This window comes from Salmo trutta, chromosome 21 (assembly GCF_901001165.1).
Source record: "Salmo trutta chromosome 21, fSalTru1.1, whole genome shotgun sequence".
In the NCBI taxonomy this organism is placed as follows: domain Eukaryota; kingdom Metazoa; phylum Chordata; class Actinopteri; order Salmoniformes; family Salmonidae; genus Salmo; species Salmo trutta.
The window spans coordinates 32,678,022-32,699,548 of record NC_042977.1 but is presented as its reverse complement, the minus strand read 5'-3'; the positions used below and the strand labels follow the sequence as shown (position 1 = coordinate 32,699,548).

At 44.9% G+C, this 21,527-nt stretch overlaps 1 protein-coding gene across 20 annotated transcripts in view; it reads right to left on the bottom strand.

The window, feature by feature from the left end:
* The window catches only part of LOC115157190 (obscurin), a 91,074-nt gene that overhangs the window by 10,755 nt on the left and 58,792 nt on the right, over positions 1-21,527 (bottom strand). For 19 of the 20 annotated variants that reach the window (XM_029705228.1, XM_029705232.1, XM_029705237.1 and 16 more), the window contains 16 exons: positions 21,160-21,432; positions 15,708-15,998; positions 15,167-15,439; positions 13,132-14,562; positions 11,839-12,120; positions 11,551-11,632; positions 11,275-11,396; positions 10,556-10,753; positions 10,367-10,399; positions 10,124-10,222; positions 9,185-9,403; positions 8,793-8,963; positions 6,433-6,572; positions 5,917-6,117; positions 5,716-5,792; positions 5,174-5,344 (listed from right to left, as the gene is read on the bottom strand). In XM_029705228.1, the coding sequence (XP_029561088.1) occupies positions 5,174-5,344; positions 5,716-5,792; positions 5,917-6,117; positions 6,433-6,572; positions 8,793-8,963; positions 9,185-9,403; positions 10,124-10,222; positions 10,367-10,399; positions 10,556-10,753; positions 11,275-11,396; positions 11,551-11,632; positions 11,839-12,120; positions 13,132-14,562; positions 15,167-15,439; positions 15,708-15,998; positions 21,160-21,432 (4,063 nt within the window). The remainder of the gene's footprint in view (positions 1-5,173; positions 5,345-5,715; positions 5,793-5,916; positions 6,118-6,432; positions 6,573-8,792; positions 8,964-9,184; positions 9,404-10,123; positions 10,223-10,366; positions 10,400-10,555; positions 10,754-11,274; positions 11,397-11,550; positions 11,633-11,838; positions 12,121-13,131; positions 14,563-15,166; positions 15,440-15,707; positions 15,999-21,159; positions 21,433-21,527) is intronic. The other variant, XM_029705230.1, reaches the window with a different exon arrangement.

Here is a 21,527-nt window from a genome sequence, read left to right as displayed (position 1 = left end):
TGCCTCGATCTTGGTTGGGCAAAATTAAAAATGGCGGTGTTCGCTTCAGTAATCTTACTAGTATAAAGACCTCCTCCATTCCTGCCATTATTGAAAGAGATTGTGATACTTCACATCTCAAAATTGGGTTACTTAATGTTAGATCCCTCACTTCCAAGGCAGTTATAGTCAATGAACTAATCACTGATCATAATCTTGATGTGATTGGCCTGACTGAAACATGGCTTAAGCCTGATGAATTTACTGTGTTAAATGAGGCCTCACCCCCTGGTTACACTAGTGACCAAACCCCCCGAGCATCCGGCAAAGGCGGAGGTGTTGCTAACATTTACGATAGCAAATTTCAATTTACAAAAAAAAAAACAATGACGTTTTCGTCTTTTGAGCTTCTAGTCATGAAATCTATGCAGCCTACTCAATCACTTTTTATAGCTACTGTTTACAGGCCTCCTGGGCCATATGCAGTGTTCCTTACTGAGTTCCCTGAATTCCTATCGGATCTTGTAGTCATAGCAGATAATATTCTAATTTTTGGTGACTTTAACATTCACATGGAAAAGTCCACAGACCCACTCCAAAAGGCTTTCGGAGCCATCATCGACTCAGTGGGTTTTGTCCAACATGTCTCTGGACCTACTCACTGCCACAGTCATACTCTGGACCTAGTTTTGTCCCATGGAATAAATGTTGTGGATCTTAATGTTTTTCCTCATAATCCTGGATTATCGGACCACCATTTTATTGCGTTTACAATTGCAACAAATAATCTGCTCAGACCCCAACCAAGGAAGATTAAAAGTCGTGCTATAAATTCTCAGACAACCCAAAGATTCCTTGATGCCCTTCCAGACTCCCTCTGCCTACCCAAGGACGTCAGAGGACAAGAATCAGTTAACCACCTAACCGAGGAACTCAATTCAACCTTGCGCAATACCCTAGATGCAGTTGCACCCCTAAAAATTAAAAACATCTGTCATAAGAAACTAGCTCCCTGGTATACAGAAAATACACGAGCTCTGAAGCAAGCTTCCAGAAAATTGGAACGGAAATGGCGCCACACTAAACTGGAAGTCTTCCGACTAGCTTGGAAAGACAGTACCGCGCAGTATCGAAGAGCCCTCACTGCTGCACGATCATCCTATTTTTCCAACTTAATTGAGGAAAATAAGAACAATCCGAAATTTCTTTTTGACACTGTCGCAAAGCTAACTAAAAAGCAGCATTCGCAAATGGAGGATGGCTTTCACTTCAGCAGTAATAAATTTATGAACTTCTTTGAGGAAAAGATCATGATCATTAGAAAGCAAATTACGGACTCCTCTTTAAATCTGGGTATTCCTCCAGGGCTTCATTGTCCAGAGTCTGCACAACTCTGCCAGGACCTAGGATCAAGGGAGATACTAAAGTGTTTTAGTACTATATCTCTTGACATAATGATGAAAATAATCATGGCCTCCAAACCCTCAAGCTGCATACTGGACCCTATTCCAACTAAACTACTGAAAGAGCTGCTTCCTGTGCTTGGCCCTCCTATGTTGAACATAATAAACGGCTCTCTATCCACCGGATGTGTACCAAGCTCACTAAAAGTGGCAGTAATAAAGCCTCTCTTGAAAAAGCCGAATCTTGACCCAGAAATTATAAAAAACTATCGGCCTATATCGAATCTTCCATTCCTCTCAAAAATGTTTGAAAAAGTTGTTGCGCAGCAACTCACTGCCTTCCTGAAGACAAACAATGTATACGAAACGCTTCAGTCTGGTTTTAGACCCCATCATAGCACTGAGACTGCACTTGTGAAGGTGGTAAATGACCTTTTAATGACGTCAGACCGAGGCTCTGCATCTGTCCTCATGCTCCTAGATCTTAGTGCCGCTTTTGATACCATCGATCACCACATTCTTTTGGAGAGATTGGAAACCCAAATTGGTCTACATGGACAAGTTCTGGCCTGGTTTAGATCTTATCTGTCAGAAAGATATCAGTTTGTCTCTGTGAATGGTTCGTCCTCTGACAAATCAATTGTAAATTTCGGTGTTCCTCAAGGTTCCGTTCTAGGACCACTATTGTTTTCACTATATATTTTACCTCTTGGGGATGTCATTCGAAAACATAATGTTAAATTTCACTGCTATGCGGACGACACACAGCTGTACATTTCAATGAAACATGGTGAAGCCCCAAAATTGCCCTCGCTAGAAGCCTATGTTTCAGACATAAGGAAGTGGATGGCTGCAAATTTTCTACTTTTAAACTCGGACAAAACAGAGATGCTTGTCCTAGGTCCCAAGAAACAAAGAGATCTTCTGTTGAATCTGACAATTAATCTGGATGGTTGTACAGTCGTCTCAAATAAAACTGTGAAGGACCTCGGCGTTACTCTGGACCCTGATCTCTCTTTTGAAGAACATATCAAGACTGCTTCAAGGACAGCTTTTTTCCATCTACGTAACATTGCAAAAATCAGAAACTTTCTGTCCAAAAATGACGCAGAAAAATTAATCCATGCTTTTGTTACTTCTAGGCTCGACTACTGCAATGCTCTACTTTCCGGCTACCCGGATAAAGCACTAAACAAACTTCAGTTAGTGCTAAATACGGCTGCTAGAATCCTGACTAGAACCAAAAAATTTGATCATATTACTCCAGTGCTAGCCTCCCTACACTGGCTTCCTGTTAAGGCAAGGGCTGATTTCAAGGTTTTACTGCTAACCTACAAAGCATTACATGGGCTTGCTCCTACCTATCTTTCCGATTTGGTCCTGCCGTACATACCTACATGTACGCTACGGTCACAAGACGCAGGCCTCCTAATTGTCCCTAGAATTTCTAAGCAAACGGCTGGAGGTAGGGCTTTCTCCTATAGAGCTCCATTTTTATGGAATGGTCTGCCTACCCATGTGAGAGACGCAGACTCAGTCTCAACCTTTAAGTCTTTACTGAAGACTTATCTCTTCAGTAGGTCCAATGATTAAGTATAGTCTGGCCCAGGAGTGTGAAGGTGAACGGAAAGGCTGGAGCAACGAACCGCCCTTGCTGTCTCTGCCTTGTCGGTTCCCCTCTTCCCACTGGGATTCTCTGCCTCTAACCCTTTTACAGGGGCTGAGTCACTGACTTACTGGTGTTCTTCCATGCCGTCCATGGGAGGGGTGCGTCACTTGAGTAGGTTGAGCCACTGACGTGGTCTTCCTGTCTGGGTTGGCGTCCCCCCCTTGGGTTGTGCCGTGGCGGACATCTTTGTGGGCTACACTCGGCCTTGTCTTCGGACGGTAAGTTGGTGGTTGTAGATATCCCTCTAGTGGTGTGGGGGCTGTGCTTTGGCAAAGTGGGTGGGGTTATATCCTGCCTGTTTGGCCCTGTCCGGGGGTATCATCGGATGGGGCCACAGTGTCTTCTGATCCCTCCTGTCTCAGCCTCCAGTATTTATGCTGCAGTAGTTTATGTGTCGGGGGGCTAGGGTCAGTCTGTTACATCTGGAGTATTCTCTTGTCTTATCCGGTGTCCTGTGTGAATGTAAATATGCTCTCTCTAATTCTCTCTTTCTCTCTTTCTTTCTTTCTCTCGGAGGACCTGAGCCCTAGGACCATGCCTCAGGACTACCTGGCATGATGACTCCTTGCTGTCCCCAGTCCACCTGGCCATGCTGCTGCTCCAGTTTCAACTGTTCTGCCTGCGGCTACGGAACCCTGACCTGTTCACCGGACGTGCTTGTTGCACCCTCGACAATTACTATGATTATTATTATTTGACCATGCTGGTCATTTACGAACATTTTAACATCTTGACCATGTTCTGTTATAATATCCACCCGGCACAGCCAGAAGAGGACTGGCCACCCCTCATAGCCTGGTTCCTCTCTAGGTTTCTTCCTAGGTTTTTGGCCTTTCTCAGGAGTTTTTCCTAGGGAGTTTTTCCCAGCCACCGTGCTTCTTTCACATGCATTGCTTGCTGTTTGGGGTTTTAGGCTGGGTTTCTGTACAGCACTTTGAGATTTCAGCTGATGTACGAAGGGCTATATAAATAAATTTGATTTGATTTGATTTGATTAAATATCCTTTTTCATGTCACTGGAGGAGAGAGGGGAATGTAGAATGTTTACATTCTACCAGGATATGTTATTGTCAGACATTAGGGATCCTATGGGAGGAGAAGAGACACAGTCTCATGACAGCCGTGAGTTGGGGAGGAGTGAGGAATTTGAGCAGAGGTCAGGTTAGATGAAGTGAGGAAGAACATATATCACTAATCTTCTGCATAGCAACAGAGGTGTATTGGCTGTTCAGATGTGTAAGGAGGGGCTCAGCATAGGAGAAAGGATGAAATACTAGTGCTTGTGTGGATGTGTCTTTGTCTTATGCAGCTGTATGACCCAGTGGGTGAATAAACTTGGTTTGAGCTTTAATAAGAGTCTGAGTTTTTTACTGTGTTTATTTAGAACCTAACACATCCAATCAGCATCCAGAACCCAAACTATCCACTTTATAAGTGGTATATACAGAGTGCACAAAACATTACAAACACCTTCCTAATATTGAGTTGTACCCCGTTTTGCCCTCAGAATAGCCTCAATTCATTGGTGCATGGACTCTACAAGGTGTCAAAAGCGTTCCACAGGAATGCTGGCCCATGTTGACTCAATGCTTCCCACGGTTGTGTCAAGTTGGCTGAATGTCCTTTGGGTGGTGGATCATTTTTGATACACATGAGAAACTTTTGAGTGTGAAAAACCCAGCAGCATTGCAGTTCTTGACACACTCAAACCAGTGTGCCTGGCATCTACTACCATACCCCGTTCAAAGGCACTCAAATCTTTTGTCTTTCCCATTCACCCTCTGAATGGCACACATACACAATCCATGTCTCAATTGTCTCAAGGCTTAAAAATAACCCCTTCATCTACACCGATTGAAGTGGATTTAACAAGTGACATAAATAAGGGATCATAGCTTTCAGGTGGATTCACCTAGTCAGTCTATATTATGGAAAGAGCAGGTGTTAATGTTTTGTAATGGTATGGTATTATACAATGACAAAACATCAATGCAATAGAACCAGTTAGGTCATTTCTGAAGCATATATACAGGCCTTATAAAGGGTTTATGAAAGCTTAATTAATCCTTAAAAGTTGAAGTTTGTTTAAAGACGGGCCAAAAAAACAGTCAGTAGTACTTACTCGCTATGGAAGGCCTTGATCTCGTTGATGTTCCTGAATATGGCCTCCTTCTGGCTGGTGATGTCAGATGGGGCGTCAGGGCTCTCCACTTGCTTGACGTGGTGGGAGGTGAAGAAGTCCATCTCTTTGACAAACTCTGCCTCGCTGTTGATCATGTCTTGAATCAGTTGGCTGAGGATGACAGAGCATTGTGGTTATTATGGGGTGTCGTTGAGTGTGGTGGTGTTTCTTGCTTGTGGTTGTGTTTCTTGCAGAGCCGAATCCTAACTATTTTCTTTTTACATTCATTCTCGAATCAAATTAAATGTATTTATAAAGCCCTTCTTACATCAGCTGATGTCACAAAGTGCTGTACAGAAACCCAGCCTAAAACCCCAAACAGCAAGCAATGCAGGTGTAGAAGCACCCGCATTGATTTCACACAAATCAAGATGATTTATGTGAAAGTCAGAGTTGCATGGCAGTTTGATCTCAGTTTAAGTTTTGGCCCTAATAGAAGAGAGTGTGAGAAGTTCTAGAAGTTCTAGAAGTTCTAGACTCACAGTAGTCTCTTCTTGTATTCTCCTTCTGAGACCTCTTCTCCACCTCCCTCTGGGATGTCACCAGCAACATCAGACAGCTAGAACACAATAGTTTAATAAAACATTAAGAACACAATAACATTTAACTAAAGTAGGGTCAAGAGAGTAGAGGTCGATGTACAATATTGGTGCTAAAGCAATTACTTGTATCTTCAAACACACCTTGAGTTTTTTATCCAGGTAGGCAGGTGAGACCCAGCCTTGGCGGGATGGAGTGGTTTTGGTGGGTTTGGTCCGGACCAGCCATTTGAGTGGATGTGCCGAGTCCAGAACCTCAACATACTGGCCCTCCTTCAGGGAAATGGTATCTTTGTTGGGGATGGTGGGGCTGTAGTCAGCCGTAGCCACATAGATGTCAAACATCTGTAGAAAGAGTCGAACATCAGACAAAGTCTTGTCTATAAGAGCTTACATTTGCAGTGACTTGGATGAAAAAACGTAATTGTATTTATAAGAGATTTGCCCAGAACTGGGTTTGCTGGTGATGCAGGCCAGTTGAGGCCCTTTTCTGCATTAGGAGCTGAAAGGAATAAGTCAAGTAAGTAGCCTGCAAATCCAGTCAAAAATATAAGAGAAAAAACTTCCGAGTCATTAGAGAGGACCCAGTATGAGTGATGTGATACTGAGGTGTTCCAAACAAAGAACAAGAATGACAGATCCTTTTATATAGTTCCATACCTCTCCCCTGGCATCAGGGTCGTCAGACTCAGAGGAGGAGTCAGCGAGAATGGAGCCGGGGCGAGAGCGACCGTGGTGTGGTGAGGCGGAGGGTGTCTTGGTCTCGTCGTCACTATCGCCTCCCGGGACACGTAGTGAGGCTAGGGCAGCGAGGGGGAGGGGTTCAGAGGGAGACAGCGAGGAGAGCATACAATACACACACACACACACACACCTCAGAATATCACAGTATATACAGGTAACTGCCAAAATAAAGTAAACACCTACATTAAGTGTCAATAGAATCCCTCATTTACACAAGTGTTTCCTTTACCTGCACATAGGCCTAATACTGTACACACATTCACAGAAAGATGAAATTGGCCACTGAAACATCCACAGACCACCTGGAATGTGTAGCTTTGGCTTCTTGACACGTAAAATTAATAGTATCACATTTCTTTTAAAGTTAGCACAATGAATTATCAAGATTCCTCAGAAGGTTAGCTAAGCTACACATTAGTGCCATCAACAGTTTTGCTGCTACTGCACAAGTTATTTGATTAAATAGTTTTCACTATTACAAACTAGTTAGAACACTAGATGCATGCATAAGAAAGACACTGTACAAATAAGACGTGGGGTCTTAAGTTGTGTCCATACATGTCTGAGTGCAGGCATGTATTTCAGCTATATGCTATCCTGAGTATCACTTCAAAGCCATTTGAATCATGTGCTCAGGTAATCACTGCTTTGCCAAGACACAACTTCTACCAATGCATCAAATACATATCATGGAGCACAAAATCATAAAGGGAGAAATGTTTGACCACTTATATATATATTCTTTGTTATACTGAAATGTCAGCAGAACAATGGTACTGTTTTAATGATAGTTTTGTCCCCCACTATACAATGGAATCTTGACCATTTTGTTTCAAAATGTTTAAATGTGTCTTCAACGGTGAAATACTGTATGTTAATGTCATCTCCACAAGTCATCACCGCCGGTGATAGCCAAGATATTCTTACTGTCGTGCAACACGAACAGAGGGACGTCATTTTCTAACCCCTTGTTTCATGTCAAGTGGTACTCCTCCATTAAATTCAATGAATCCAATCCAAGTCAGACAGCTAGAGACAGATGCAGAGAGGACATAGTGAGTCTCCTCTTATGTTCTAACTTGTGTAAGGGATGTATCGTTTTTAGTGAGAGTAGCTGAGATCTTTATGTACTGTGGATACATACTGGAGGCTTTGGGCCATGATTTCATCCACTGGAGCACTTGATGGTTCTGTGTGCTGTCTGAATAACAAATTAACGATCGGATGAGAGCATGTGAGTGAATTAATGGATGGATGGAGGGCTGAAGGATGATGAAATGAAGCAATGACAATCCATATCTGTCGGTCGTAGGGGAGGACATGGTGTAGGAATCCACACATTGCTCAAAACACAAGCAGAACAAGTATTAGCGAGTGAGAAGAGAGATCAAATCACACTTTTTTTTTTCTTTTTTTTTAAACATTTTAGCAGACGCTCTTATCCAGAGCGACTTACAGTAGTGAATGCATACATTTCATTTCATTCATTTTTTTTTTGTACTGGCCCCCCGTGGGAATCGAACCCACAACCCTGGCGTTGCACACACCATGCTGGCGTTGCAAACACCATGCTCTACCAACTGAGCCACATAAAGAAAATGGCGAGCAGCAAGAGGCAATGTGCATGACATTTTCTTTGAGCTGTTCATTCTTAAAGCCTGCATGAAGCTCTATTAGGAACGGACATATCCATAGTCGCAGCGGTGTAGCTGAGTCCAACAAACGCTGGTGTGTTAGTTGGCCCTTTGCCTGATGGACTGCATGTGGGATGACAGTAACTTGTCATAACATTACATAAACTGTGATGAAGTGTTATGACAGATAGCTTATAGTGTTCATGACAGCATTACAAAGGTAATGTATATATACAATTTGAATTTAGACTTGATAGATCAATGGCAATATTAGAGATATATATATATATATATTATTATGCTATTAAAACACTAAGAACCTTCTCTGTATTACCAGAGACAAGCAGATACAAATGTTTTAGCCTGCAATAAAAGTACACAGACTGTACAATACACCAGGATGTATTTGGCTGTTATATCTCCATTTCCCAGATATTAATATTACATTACTTTAACCTATTCTAGAAGTCATTATAAGTTACATGTAAAATCTCAATACATTTGCATCAACTCACAAAGTGTATTTACTTGATCTCAACACAAAGAGTGGAAGAACATTTCTTTAAATCAAATAAGAAAATGTTCTAACTGTGCCCTATTTTGGAGCTTTGATGGAACAGCCCATGACACATTTTCACTCACCTTGGCTGATCTTGGCAGATACCATTTCCGTGATCTGGGAGGTGAGCTTCATAAGGAACTCTTCTGTTCCAACTTCACCTAGATATTGCATTTTTCCTCTGCCAACATCTTCGTCTGGAGGGCTGATAGTAATCCCCAGAGGGATTGTGGTCTCTTCCTTTGGTCGTGGTGCTACAACAGAAAGCAGATAATACATTAGGAATGTTTCACATTAGAACTTGCTGTCTGCCACGCATATAGTACATGAATTTATATTATGTATGATTAGAAAAGCATGTGTCAGTATGTTTTGCTGTTTATATGTATTGTGGACTCAAGAAATGTTGCTATTGTAACAGCTAATGGGGATCCAAACAAACAAACCAAGTACGGTATATCGTTCAATTTCTCACCATCCTCCACCTCAAATTGGGCAGTGCAAATGGACTGTCCGGCCTTGTTGGTGGCGATGCAGGTGTATGTGCCTGCATGCTTAGAGCCCACATCCATCAGGATGAGACTGTGTTGGCGCCCAGAGCTGGCCACCTTGTAACCCTTAGTGTCTGGCTTGATCCACAACACGTCCTCAGCAGACTCCTCTTTCAGCCACGTCACCATGGGGGTGGGAGAACCTTGGAGAGCACACATATAGATATGAATAGTCTTATCAAACAGTAGTCTGTGGACTCGCATGCATGTCTGTATGATGAATGACAATATCCTTTATGGAAGCGTATCTCTCATAGGACGCGTGACTGATTCTGGGTCTGCTCCTGGGTCTGCTCCTCTGACTTGGTCAACTCTCAGCCAAGGTTGAGAGATATACTGTACTGTTACTGCGGCTATAGAAACCGATTACTACATGCCAAAACAATCTGAGGTTGAAGTTGATGTTTCTCTACCGCAAAACAAAAACGTACAAGCATATTATAATTAATAAATAAGGACCGAGGTGGTGTGGCATATGGCCAATATATCACGGCTAAGGGCTGTTCTTAGGCATGACACAAATTACCAAGTTTATAATATGTTTTATAAACCGGGTGGTTCGAGCCCTGAATGAGAATTGGCTGACAGCCGTGTTATATCACGGGTATGACAAAACATTTACTGCTCAAATTAAGTAGGTAGCCAGTTTATAATAGCAATAAGGCACCTTGGGCGTTTGTGGTATATGGCCAATATACCAGGGCTGAGGGCTGTATCCAGGCACTCCGCGTTGTGTAGTGCATAAGAACAGCCCTTAGCCATGGTATATTGGCCATATACTGTACAACCCCCCCCATGGGCCTTATTGCTTAAATATACCATCATTATATATGAGTTCAGTGTACAGTGTTGTTGATAGATACCTTCCACTCTGACAGACATGGTGACGCTGGCTCCCTGTTTCACCTTCCTGTTGCTGAACCTCTCCAGGAAGCGGGGCGGCACCAGAGGCACCTTGGGATCTAGGAAGTCAAACATGGGTGTAGAAAAGCGTCATCATCATGTAGCTCAAAATTCAGAACAATGTGACATGCTATAGACAACAGTGCAAGCAGTAATGAATGAATAAAAAAATCAATGAATATTATAAAATCATAATTAAATACCGTGCTTCTCTACAGGCGTGAGCTCTCCTGGACCTGTTGAGAGGGTAACCATGAATTCTTCAGTAAATACAATAATGTTATGTTGTGTATACAATAACACACATATCATAATGCAGACTAAATACATCATCCTAAGTAGAAGACAGGAATCCCTCTCAATATAAACCTTTCAGTCATGAGTAGACCTACCCAGAACCAGCAGCCTAGCAGAGGAGTATGCAGTTCCAGCAGCGTTGCTGATGTAGGCAGAGTACTCTCCTGTGTCCTCCCTCTTCACCTGCAGGACTTCCAGGCTGTGGATGTCTCTCTTGTCCAGCAGCAGGATCCTGTCTGAGGAACGCAGCGGGTGGCCGTCCTTGAACCAGTACACCCTTGGACTAGGGAACCCTGGGAAATATCAACAAAGAGTAAGCAACTCACTTAGTTATTGACCCTGGGGGCAGAAATAATAAATTGCCTCTGACTTACCTGCCCTGTGGGCAGTAGTTTTTACACTGCTGCTACTCACTGTTTATTATCTATGCATCGTCTATTTACAAATTACCTTGACTAACCTGTACCCCGCACATTGACTTGGTAGCGGTACCCCTGTATATAGCCTCATTATTGTTCTAATTTCCTTGAGTTACTTTTCGATTTTATTGTATTTTTTTACTTTAGTTTTTCTATTTCTTGAACTACATTGTTGGTTAAGGGCTTGTAAGTAAGCATTTTGGTGCATGTGACAAATAACATTTGATTTTAGTGTTTACTTGGCTTTTTTAGCTGCTCTACTATATCTAGGTACACATGACTCTAGTTAATTCTTCTCTATTAAAGTTAGACCTCTGAAGTACCTGCACAGAGACAATGTAGTCTAGCAGGGTTTGACTAATGCAGAGGAGGTGGAGAGTAACCCACAAACCAACCTTTGACTTTCAGCTGCATCTTAGCGATGGGTGAGCCTGGGCTGACGTGCACATCATGGAGCTCATCCAGTACTTGTGGCATCTGCTCATCCTCTACCACAGACTCAAACGCTTCCGTTTCCCTGAGGGGAGAGGATAGGAAGAAAGTAAAGCTGTCAGTAAAGAAGTAACATGACCAGAGAAACGTTTTAGGTACTATTAGGAATCAGGATTCCATTGTAAAGAAGGTTACATTCAAAGTCAAAGGGCTTGTAAACTCTGGGTTGTGTCATTCACCTAGACATGTAACCCTTGGCACTGATATAGGAGCCGGTCTCAGTGGCATCAGCTGCAGTATCGTAGTCTGAGCTGCAAGACACTGAGGAAAGAGAGATGCATTACACAATTACTCTCAAAATAACACGGATGAGGATATCCTATGCATACAGTCAACCAACCAACTAAATACCCAAATAATCAACTAAATAAACAACGAAATAACCAAAAGAACCAACAACAAAAACATAACAAAATAACAAACAAAATAACCAACCTACCAATCAATATCATATGTTCTGTACTCACTGTCGACCCTGAGCTCAGCCTTGGTGGCAGCGATGCCGCTGGTGTTCTCAGCCATACAGCGGTAGACGCCCATGTCAGAGGGCAGCACGGTGGTGATGATGAGCTGGTGGCAGCCCTCCTGGTCCTCGTTGATCATGTAGTGGTCGTTCTCCTCCAGCAGCTTACCATCCTTGAACCAACGTACACTGGGTGGAGGCTTCCCGATCACCACGCAGTCAAAGCTGACCGGGTAACCGTCTGGCACGTCCTGACTCTGGAGTTCAGTCAGGAAGACTGGGGCCGCTGGGGGAGAGACAGGGACAATCAGTTAGGCACAACAATAAATTAGGAGGTTTTATTCATTATGCAGGGGATTAATTTGACTGGTATTCCATGTGTAATTCTTACTGAACAGGATTATCTATATTTTTTTTACAATTTGCTTTTACAGTACAACAATAAACAGCACAGATATGAAAGGGTGTAAAGGCAGGCAGTACAACATGAGGATTATTGGATGGAAAGGATTGTATCAATACTAGAATGGAGTGGGTCAAGGAGAGCAAAGACACAAACACCTTTAAAACTGAGAACTACGGCAGGGCAGCACAACATGAGGAGAAATGGAGGGTAAGTGTGATTAGAACGGATATATAGTGTCAATACTGGAAAGAAGTGTGTAAAAAGAAATTGAAACAACCATTCAATTACAGCAAAGACAAACAAACACAAATGTTTGGGACAAAACTGAGGACACATGACACTACATCAAAACAAACATATCAAAGAAGACACACACTGACATGACTGAAATACAAACTGTTTGGACAAAAGAAAAGGAACATTAGGTCACACACAAAGACAGAAAAGGTAATGTAGTAACCACACGGAACACACAACACACCATGAAAAGCAAGATGAAAGCCTGGATGAGGACAATTTGACAAATTATTTAGCAAGTACACACTAAACGTCTTAGCTAACAAGCAAAGGCTCCTGTTAATGTGCAAAAAAGTTTGGAATTTAAACACATTGAAACATGTATTTATATTATTAAAGCGAAATAAACTACATTACTTCAATATCAAACATTGATTGACTTAAAATCAATATGACCTTTCCTGAATTACGAAGGCATTAGTCTTTTTGTGATTTAACTGGTTAATTTTGATTACTAAATAGAATGGTAGCCAAAATGACTTAGTATTACCGATAGAGATACATTAAATACCTATTTATTTCTATGGTATAATCTCAACATCAAACTTAATTGCAGCAAGACGTACAGAGAAATGTACTCTCTGGTTTTCATACCGGGGGCTCCTGTCATGAACGCAGGCAGCTGCTTCTCCTGTGTGGGTGTTGCAGAGCCATCTTGAGTGTATCCCATCTTCATGATGCGCAGCTCCACTTTGAGAGGTCCAGCCTCCTGGATGGTGGTCTCCACAGGGACCCCCTGGGCCGTGAACATCTCCTTGAAGCGCTGAGACGCCACCTGGGCCTCAGACCGCTTGTCGAAGCGGATGTAGATGTATCGCTCGTCCTCGCGGTACGATTTGGGGTCGGGGGCCTGCAGCTCAGCCTCATCATCACAGCTGACGAACGACTCCTCCTCCGACGTGGCCGGCAGGCGTGTGCGGAGGAGGCGGCGAAGCCGTTTGCTAGCCTGCCTCAGAGACTCGTCCATCTCGCTTTCTGCCGACGAGCTCTCCGCCTCGCTGTCGGCACTGTAGCCCATGGTCAGGGGCCTCCTTCCAGATGCCTCCCGCGCTGAGCCCACCGTCACCTTGCCGCTGTGGGTGGTCACACCGAACTTGTTGGTGACCTCACAGGTGTAGACGCCCGTGTCCTTGGTGGTTACGGCGGTGATGACCAGAGAGCAGGTGCCATCATTGTAGATGTCAATGTGGTGGTGCTTGCCATCCACCAGGTGCTCGCCATCCTTCAGCCAGCGCACCTTCTCTGGCTTGCCCTCCGCCACACACTCCAGGTGGATGGTGCCATTGGGTTCCTTGGTCTGGTCCTTGAAGACGTCCTTGAAGACTGGACGCATGTCCTTGCGGGCTTTGTACCCCTTGAAGGCAGCCTGGATCTTTACAGCAGCATCCAGTAGCCCCTTTTCTTCGTCCTCCTCATCACCGACCTTCGTGATGTCTGTGGTCTGTGCTGTGATCTGCTGTACTGAAGATGAGGTCTGTTGGACTGAGGTCTGTTGGACTGTGGTCTCCTCTTTCAACTTGAACTGTGCGTAGAACTTCTCAGTGGAGATGGACTCTGTCTGGTCACACACAGAGAGGGAGGACTTGCTGCTCTTCTTCAGGTAGGAAACCAGTGTTGGAGGCCTGGACTCGTCCTCAGAGCTAGTGTACAAGTTTGGCTCCAACACCTTCTTCTTAGGGACGATGACATGCTCTACGACCTTTTCCTTTTCTTTCACCTTCTGTTTCTCTGGTGCTTTCACCTCCACCTTCTCCTTCTCCGGGGCTTTCACATCCACTTTCTCATTCTCCAGGGCTTTCACCCCCACCTTCTCCGGGGCTTTCTTTTCCTTGACTGGTCCCTTGGGTGTCTTGGGCTCCTTGTCCTCCTCATCAGGCAGCTCAGAGATGGAGTCAAGGGTGGGCTCTCGGCTCATGCGGCGTTTCTTGGCCAGGTCTTCCCACAGTGCATGGACGTCACCCTCGGAGGCAGCCTCAGGAGGCAGGCTGGGCTGGGCCCCCTCCTCCAACTGAACCCCATCTCCACCTACAACCAGGACACAATGGAATGTTATACGCAGCAAATGGACACCTCTACAGTATAGCAGCCCCAACACACACTACATTTATAAGAACTATGTTGATCATGTAGTGACAAATACCCACGGGATTAAATTATTTTCTGATAGGAGTAGTGTGTTCGTGCATACTTTGGAAGAATGAGCTCACCTCACATCATTATTAGCTGATAATAATTATAATCTACATCCGGCACAGCCAGAAGAGGACTGGCCACCCCTCATAGCCTGGTTCCTCTCTTCCTAGGTTCTGGCCTTTCTAGGGAGTTTTTCCTAGCCACCGTGCTTCTACACCTGCATTGCTTGCTGTTTGGGGTTTTAGGCTGGGTTTCTGTACAGCACTTTGTGACATCAGCTGATGTAAGAAGGGCTTTATAAATACATTTGATTGATTGCTAGAACTAGCAGATGAACTTACCTTAACCTCAAATAACAAACACATCTCCACCAAGCTTCCAGTTTGGCTTGAGGACAATGGCTTACAAGAGTTTCATAATAAATTAATGTGGGCGAATGGAAAAGCAAAATTAAAGTTACATGGTATAATATTCTGGTTTGTTTGGGCATGTGTACCTTTTGGTAGGTTGAGATTAAGGGAGCTTTCTGCCTCATCAGAGGCCACACAGGTGTACACACCCTGGTCAGCAGACTCAAAGTCTTTGATCAGCAGCACTTGTGTCTTGCCCTCTGTGGTGACCTGGTACTTGACCCCATACTCCAGCTCCTTGTTGTCTTTGAGCCAGGTGACCGAGCTTCCCTCAGCAGAGAGCTCACACTCCACACGGGCCATCTTACCCTCCTGCAGGTCTGGACAGGCCAACTGTTGTGTTACTGTCACTGGAGCCTCTATGGACCAAAACGATTCATTGACTGTTCGTTGATTGATTGGTTGTTGATTGATTTATATTTTTTCCAATAGATGGGACACTACAGATACAATTCATGCCAATGGGAAATTTATTAGACTCTCCTTGGTTTTAAATGGTATAACTAACACATACATGATCTAGGACTAGGTTATAATTAGGGTGTTCAACATGCTGGGCTTGAGACAGAGCCATATAGAGATATCTATGTTTGTCTCAGGTGTGAGCTCATCATATAGCCAACTCACCCAGCTGAACGCTCTGAGGCAGCTGGACAGGTTCTCCTGTCCCAGCTCTGTTGATGGCTGCCACCCTGAACCTGTAGCCACTCCCTGGGATGAGGTTATCCACAGAGAACTCTGTGTTACACACAGGCTCTGCATGGCACGGCAGCCAGAGGACACTGTCCGCCAGCCTCATCTCCACCCTGTAGCCCAAAATAGGGCTGCCTCCGTCGCTGAGGGGTGTGAACCAAGACAGGGTCACCGCCTGCTTACTCTTACTGACCAGCTCTGGGTCCTCCGGGGGGTCAGGAACAGCTATAAAAGGAGAGCGGGTCAGTGGTGGGTTTGAAGAGAGAGGAATTTGTATTTGTAATTATTAGGATCCCCATTAGCTGCTGCCAAGGCACTTATATTACACAAACAAAAGATCATATAGCATTAGCACACCGCTACATATCTACGATACAAAATCTATAATAACACCATACAACGTTATTTCAATGTACGTGTGTAGAGTGCTATTGTTTGTGTATGTATGCGTGTCTCTGTACCTGTGTGTCTCTTCACAGTCCCCGCTGTTCCATAAGGTGTATTTGTATCTTAAAAAAGAAAAATCTGATTCTACAGCTTGCATCAGTTACCTGATGTGGAATAGAGTTCCATGTAGTCACTGTCCGCCTCCCATAGTCTGTTCTGGACTTGGGGATTGTGAAGAGACCTCTGGTGACATGTCTTGTGGGGTATGCATGTCTCACGTGTGCCGTCTTTGAATTCCCTGTCATAAATCAGCCAAGGCGCAGCGTGCCGGTAGTTCCACATGTTTTATTAGTGAACTCGAACAAAACAAGAAACAGGTGAAACTGAAACAAACGTGACGTTCTGGGGCTGCTCAAACACAGCTGCACAAAAACAAGATCCCACAAAAACACAGGGAAAAACAGGCTGCCTAAGTATGGCTTCCAATCAGAGACAACGAATGACAGCTGCCTCTGATTGGAAACCATACCCGGCCAAAACATAGAACACAAAACATAGAATGCCCACCCACCTATCATACCCTGACCTAACTAAACAGAGAAAACACAGCTCTCCTAGGTCAGAGCGTGACAGTACCCCCCCCCCCCCCCCCAAAGGTGCGGACTCCCGGCCGCAAACCTGAACCTATTGGGGAGGGTCCGGGTGGGCATCTATAATTGGCGGCGGCTCTGGTTCCGGGTGTAGCACCCCCCCGCCCACTGATCCCCCCCGCTTCTGTGTGTCCGGAGGAACCAGACCATGGATCATCTCCGGAGGCTCTGGAACGCCAACCGCCGCTGAAGACTCTGGGCTGCAGGCCGCCACTGAAGACTCTGGGCTGCGGACCGTCGCTGAAGACTCTGGGCTGGGGAGCGTCGCTGGAGGCTCCAGACTGGGGAGCGTCGCTGGAGGCTCCGGACTGGGGAGCGTCGCAGGAGGCTCTGGACTGGGAAGTGTCGCTGGAGGCTCCGGACAGGAAATCGTCGCTGGAGGCTCCGGACTGGGAAGCGTCGCTGGAGGCTCCGGACTGAGGAGCGTCGCTGGAGGCTCTGGACTGAGGAGCGTTGCTGGAGGCTCCAGACTGAGGAGCGTCACTGGAGGCTCTGGACTGAGGAGCATTGTTGCAGGCTCCATGCCTTGGATCATCAATACAGGTTCCGTGCCCTGGATCATCACTGGAGGCTTCGTGCCATGGATCATCTCTACAGGTGCCGGGCCATGGATTATCCCTACAGGCTTCGTGCCATGGATTATCCCTACAGGCTCCGGACCATGGATAATCCCTACACGCTTCTTGCCATGGATTATCTCTACAGGCTCCGGGCCATGGATCATCACTAGAGGCTTCGTGCCATTGATCATCTCTACAGGCTTCGGACCCTCAATTATCACTGGAGGCTTTATTCGTGGAGCTGGAACAGGTCTCACTGGACTGGGGAGACTCACTGAGGACCGAGTGCTCAAAGCAGGCACCGGCCGTACTGGGCTATGGAGGCGTACTGGAGGAAGAGTGCGAGGAGCAGGCACAGGACTTACTGGGCTAGGGAGGCGCACTGGAGGGAGAGTGCACGGAGCAGGCACAGGACACACTGGGCTATGGAGGCGCACTGGAGGAAGAGTGCGAGGAGCAGGCACAGGACGTACTGGGCTATGGTGGCGCACTGGAGGGAGAGTGCGCGGAGCAGGCACAGGACATACTGGGCTATGGAGGCGCACTGGAGGGCAGGAATGCTGAGCGGGCATACTCCAAGCTGGCTGAGTGCCAACCTTAGCACGACAACGGTGAGGAGCTTGCACCGAGCGCACCGGGCTGTGCGTGCACATGGGCGACGCCGTGCGCACCACCGCATAACACGGTGCTTGTACAGTCACTCACTCCCCACGGTAAGCACGGGGAGTTGGCTCAGGTCTTAAACCCGCCTTAGCCAATCTACCCGTGTGCCCACCCCCCCCCCCAAACATTTTTGGGGGCGCTGCCTCTCGGGCTCCTGTAGCTCTCTTAGCCGTTCTTCCCAGTATTGCCGTTCTGCCTTTGCTGCCTCTATCTCCTCCGGCGGGCGGCGATACTCTCCAGGCCTTGTCCAAGGTCCTTCCCCATCCAGGATCTCTTCCCAGGTCCAGTCCTCTGATCCACACTGCTTGGTCCCGCTCGTCTTCCTGGTGAGCGCACGGTGCTTGGCTTTCTTTTGGTGGGATCTTCTGTCACGTGTGCTGTCTTCGAATTCCCTGTCATAAATCAGCCAAGGCGCAGCGTGCCGGTAGTTCCACATGTTTTATTAGTGAACCCGAACAAAACAATAAACAGGTGAAACTGAAACAAACGTGACGTTCTGGGGCTGCTCAAACACAGCTGCACAAAAACAAGATCCCACAAAAACACAGGGAAAAACAGGCTGCCTAAGTATGGCTTCCAATCAGAGACAACGAATGACAGCTGCCTCTGATTGGAAACCATACCCGGCCAAAACATAGAACACAAAACATAGAATGCCCACCCACCTATCATACCCTGACCTAACTAAACAGAGAAAACACAGCTCTCCTAGGTCAGAGCGTGACAGCATGGGTGTCTCAGCTGTGTGCTAGTAGCTTATATTGACAGCTTGGTGCATTCAGAATGTCAACACTTCTTACAAAAACCAGTAGTACTGAAGTCAATCTCTCCTCCACTATGAGCCACGAGAGATGACATGCATATCATTAATGTTAGCGCCCCTGTGCACTTTTAAGGGCTAGCCGTGCTGCCGTGTTCAAACCAATTGTAATTTTCCTAAGTCCCTTTTTGTGGTACCTGACAACCCAACTGAACAGTGGTCAGAGTTTGAAGGTTGGCCTTGAAATACATCCACAGGTACACTCAAATGATGTCAATTAGCCTATCAGAAGCTTCTAAAGCCATGACATAATTTTCTGGAATTTTCCAAGCTGTTTAAAGGCACAGTCAACTTAGTGTATTTAATCTTCTGACCCACTGGAATTGTGATACAGTGAATTATAAGTGAAATAATCTGTCTGTAAACAGTTGTTGGAAAAATGACTTGTGTCATGCACAAAGTAGGTGTCCTAACCGACTTGCTAAAACTATTGAAAAACGAGTTAATGACTCCAACTTAAGTATATGTAAACTTCCGACTTCAAATGTACATAGACACACTGGCTTGTCGTTCATCAAGATTGAAAAAAGTAAGGGGCCTAGACAGTTGCCCCGAGGAATTCCTGATTTGACCTGGATTATGTTAAAGAACACCCTCTGTTCTCTGTTAGACAGGTAACTCTTGATCCACAATATAACAGGGGATGTAAAGCCATAACACATATGTTTTTTCAGCAGCAGACTATCAATAATTTCAAAAGACACACTGAAATCTAACAAAACAGACCCCACAATTTTTTTATCATCAATTTCTCTCAGCCAATCAGTAATTTGTGTAAGTGCTGTGCTTGTTGACTGTCCTTCCCTATAAGCGTGCTTAAAGTCTGTTGTAAATTAGTTTACCGTAAAACAACATTGTATCTGGTCAAATATCATTTTTTCCATAAGTTTACTAAGGGTTGATAACAGGCTGATTGGTCAGCTATTTGAGCCAGTAATGAGGGCGTTACTATTCTTAGGTAGCAGAATGACTTTTGTGCCCACCAGACCTGAGGGCACATACTTTCTAGTAGGCTTGAATTGAAGATATGGCAAATAGGAGTGGTAATATTGATCCTCTATTTTCCATCCAGACCCCGGTAGCATGTCATTGTCAATAATTTTTTCACCTCTTCCACACTCACTTTACGGAATTCTAAATTACAATGCTTGTCTTTCGTAATTTGGACAGATATACATAGATGTGTAGTGTCAGTGTTTATTGCTGGCATGTCATGCCTTAGTTTGCTAAACTTGCCAATGAAAAAAATCATTCAAGTAGTTGGCAATATCAGTGGGTTTTGTGATGAATGAGCCATCTGATTCGATGAATGATGGAGCTGAGTTTGCCTTTTTGCCTAAAATATCATTTACGGTGCTCCAAAGCTTTTTACTATCATTCATCTTTGTTTCATAGTATAGGTTATTCTTCTTTTCATTCAGTTTGTCACATGATTTCTTAATTTGCAGTAGGTTTGCCATTCGGTTCTGCTGACTTATTTGCCATAACTTTTGTCTTATCACTCTACTATACAATTCTTAAATTCCTCATCAATCCACAGGGATTTAACAGTTTTTACAGTCATGTTCTTAATGGGTGCATGCTTATTAGTAACTGGAATAAGAAATGTCATAAATGTGTCAAGTGCAGCGTCTGGTTGCTCTTTATTACAAACCACAGACCAGCAAATATTATTTACATAATCAACATGAGAATCACTACAAAACGTATTGTTTGAGCTCTTATACACTATATTAGGCCCAGCCTTTGGAACTTTGGTTTTCCTAGATATGGCTACTAGATTGTGATCACTACATTCAATGGATCTGGATACTGCTTAAAGCAAAGTTCTGCAGCATTAGTAAAGATGTGAACAATACACGTTGATGATTTCAACCCTGTGCTGTTTGTAACTACCCTGGTAGGTTGACTGATAACCTGAACCAGGTTGCAGGCACTGGTTACAGTTTGAAACTTTTTCTTAAAGTGGGTAGCTTGATGAAAGCCAGTCAATATTTAAATTACCCAGAAAATATACCTCTGTTGATATCGCATACATTATCAAGCATTTCACACATATTATCCAGATACTGTGCACTTGGTGGTCTATAGCAGCTTCCCACCAGAATGGGCTTTAGGTGAGGCAGATTAACCTGTAGCCATATAACTTCAACAGTATTTAACATGAACAGGAATGTGGTTCTGAATGTAGACCGCAACACCGGAGAATAGGAGAAAGAGAGACGAATGGATCTAACAGAATTGAGAATCACTTCCCTGGAGAACGCTTCTATTATTGATTCCAAAATGGCTGTTCAGACACTTACTGATGATGGTGAGCTTGGCCATGGAGATGGCGTCCCTGGCAGCGAAGGTGATCTCCTGTGGTGGCATGGCTGGGGCCTGTCTAAGCACCAGGTGGTAGGAGCAGCCGTCAGCCCTCATGCCCCAGGTGTCATCAGCCTTTAGCTCGGCTCCGTTAGAGTACCAGGCTACCTCCGCCTCAGGCACAGGCTCAGTCAGCATGCAGCTGAACTCTAGAGTCTCTCCCACCACAGCTACCTTATCCTCCAGACCACTCACCACATCCAGCTGCCAGCCTATTCACACAAAATCCATGTCAAATAATGCCTAACATAAACTCAAGACTCACAATACTGTTACATATACAGAAACTAATGCTAGTCTCAGTTCC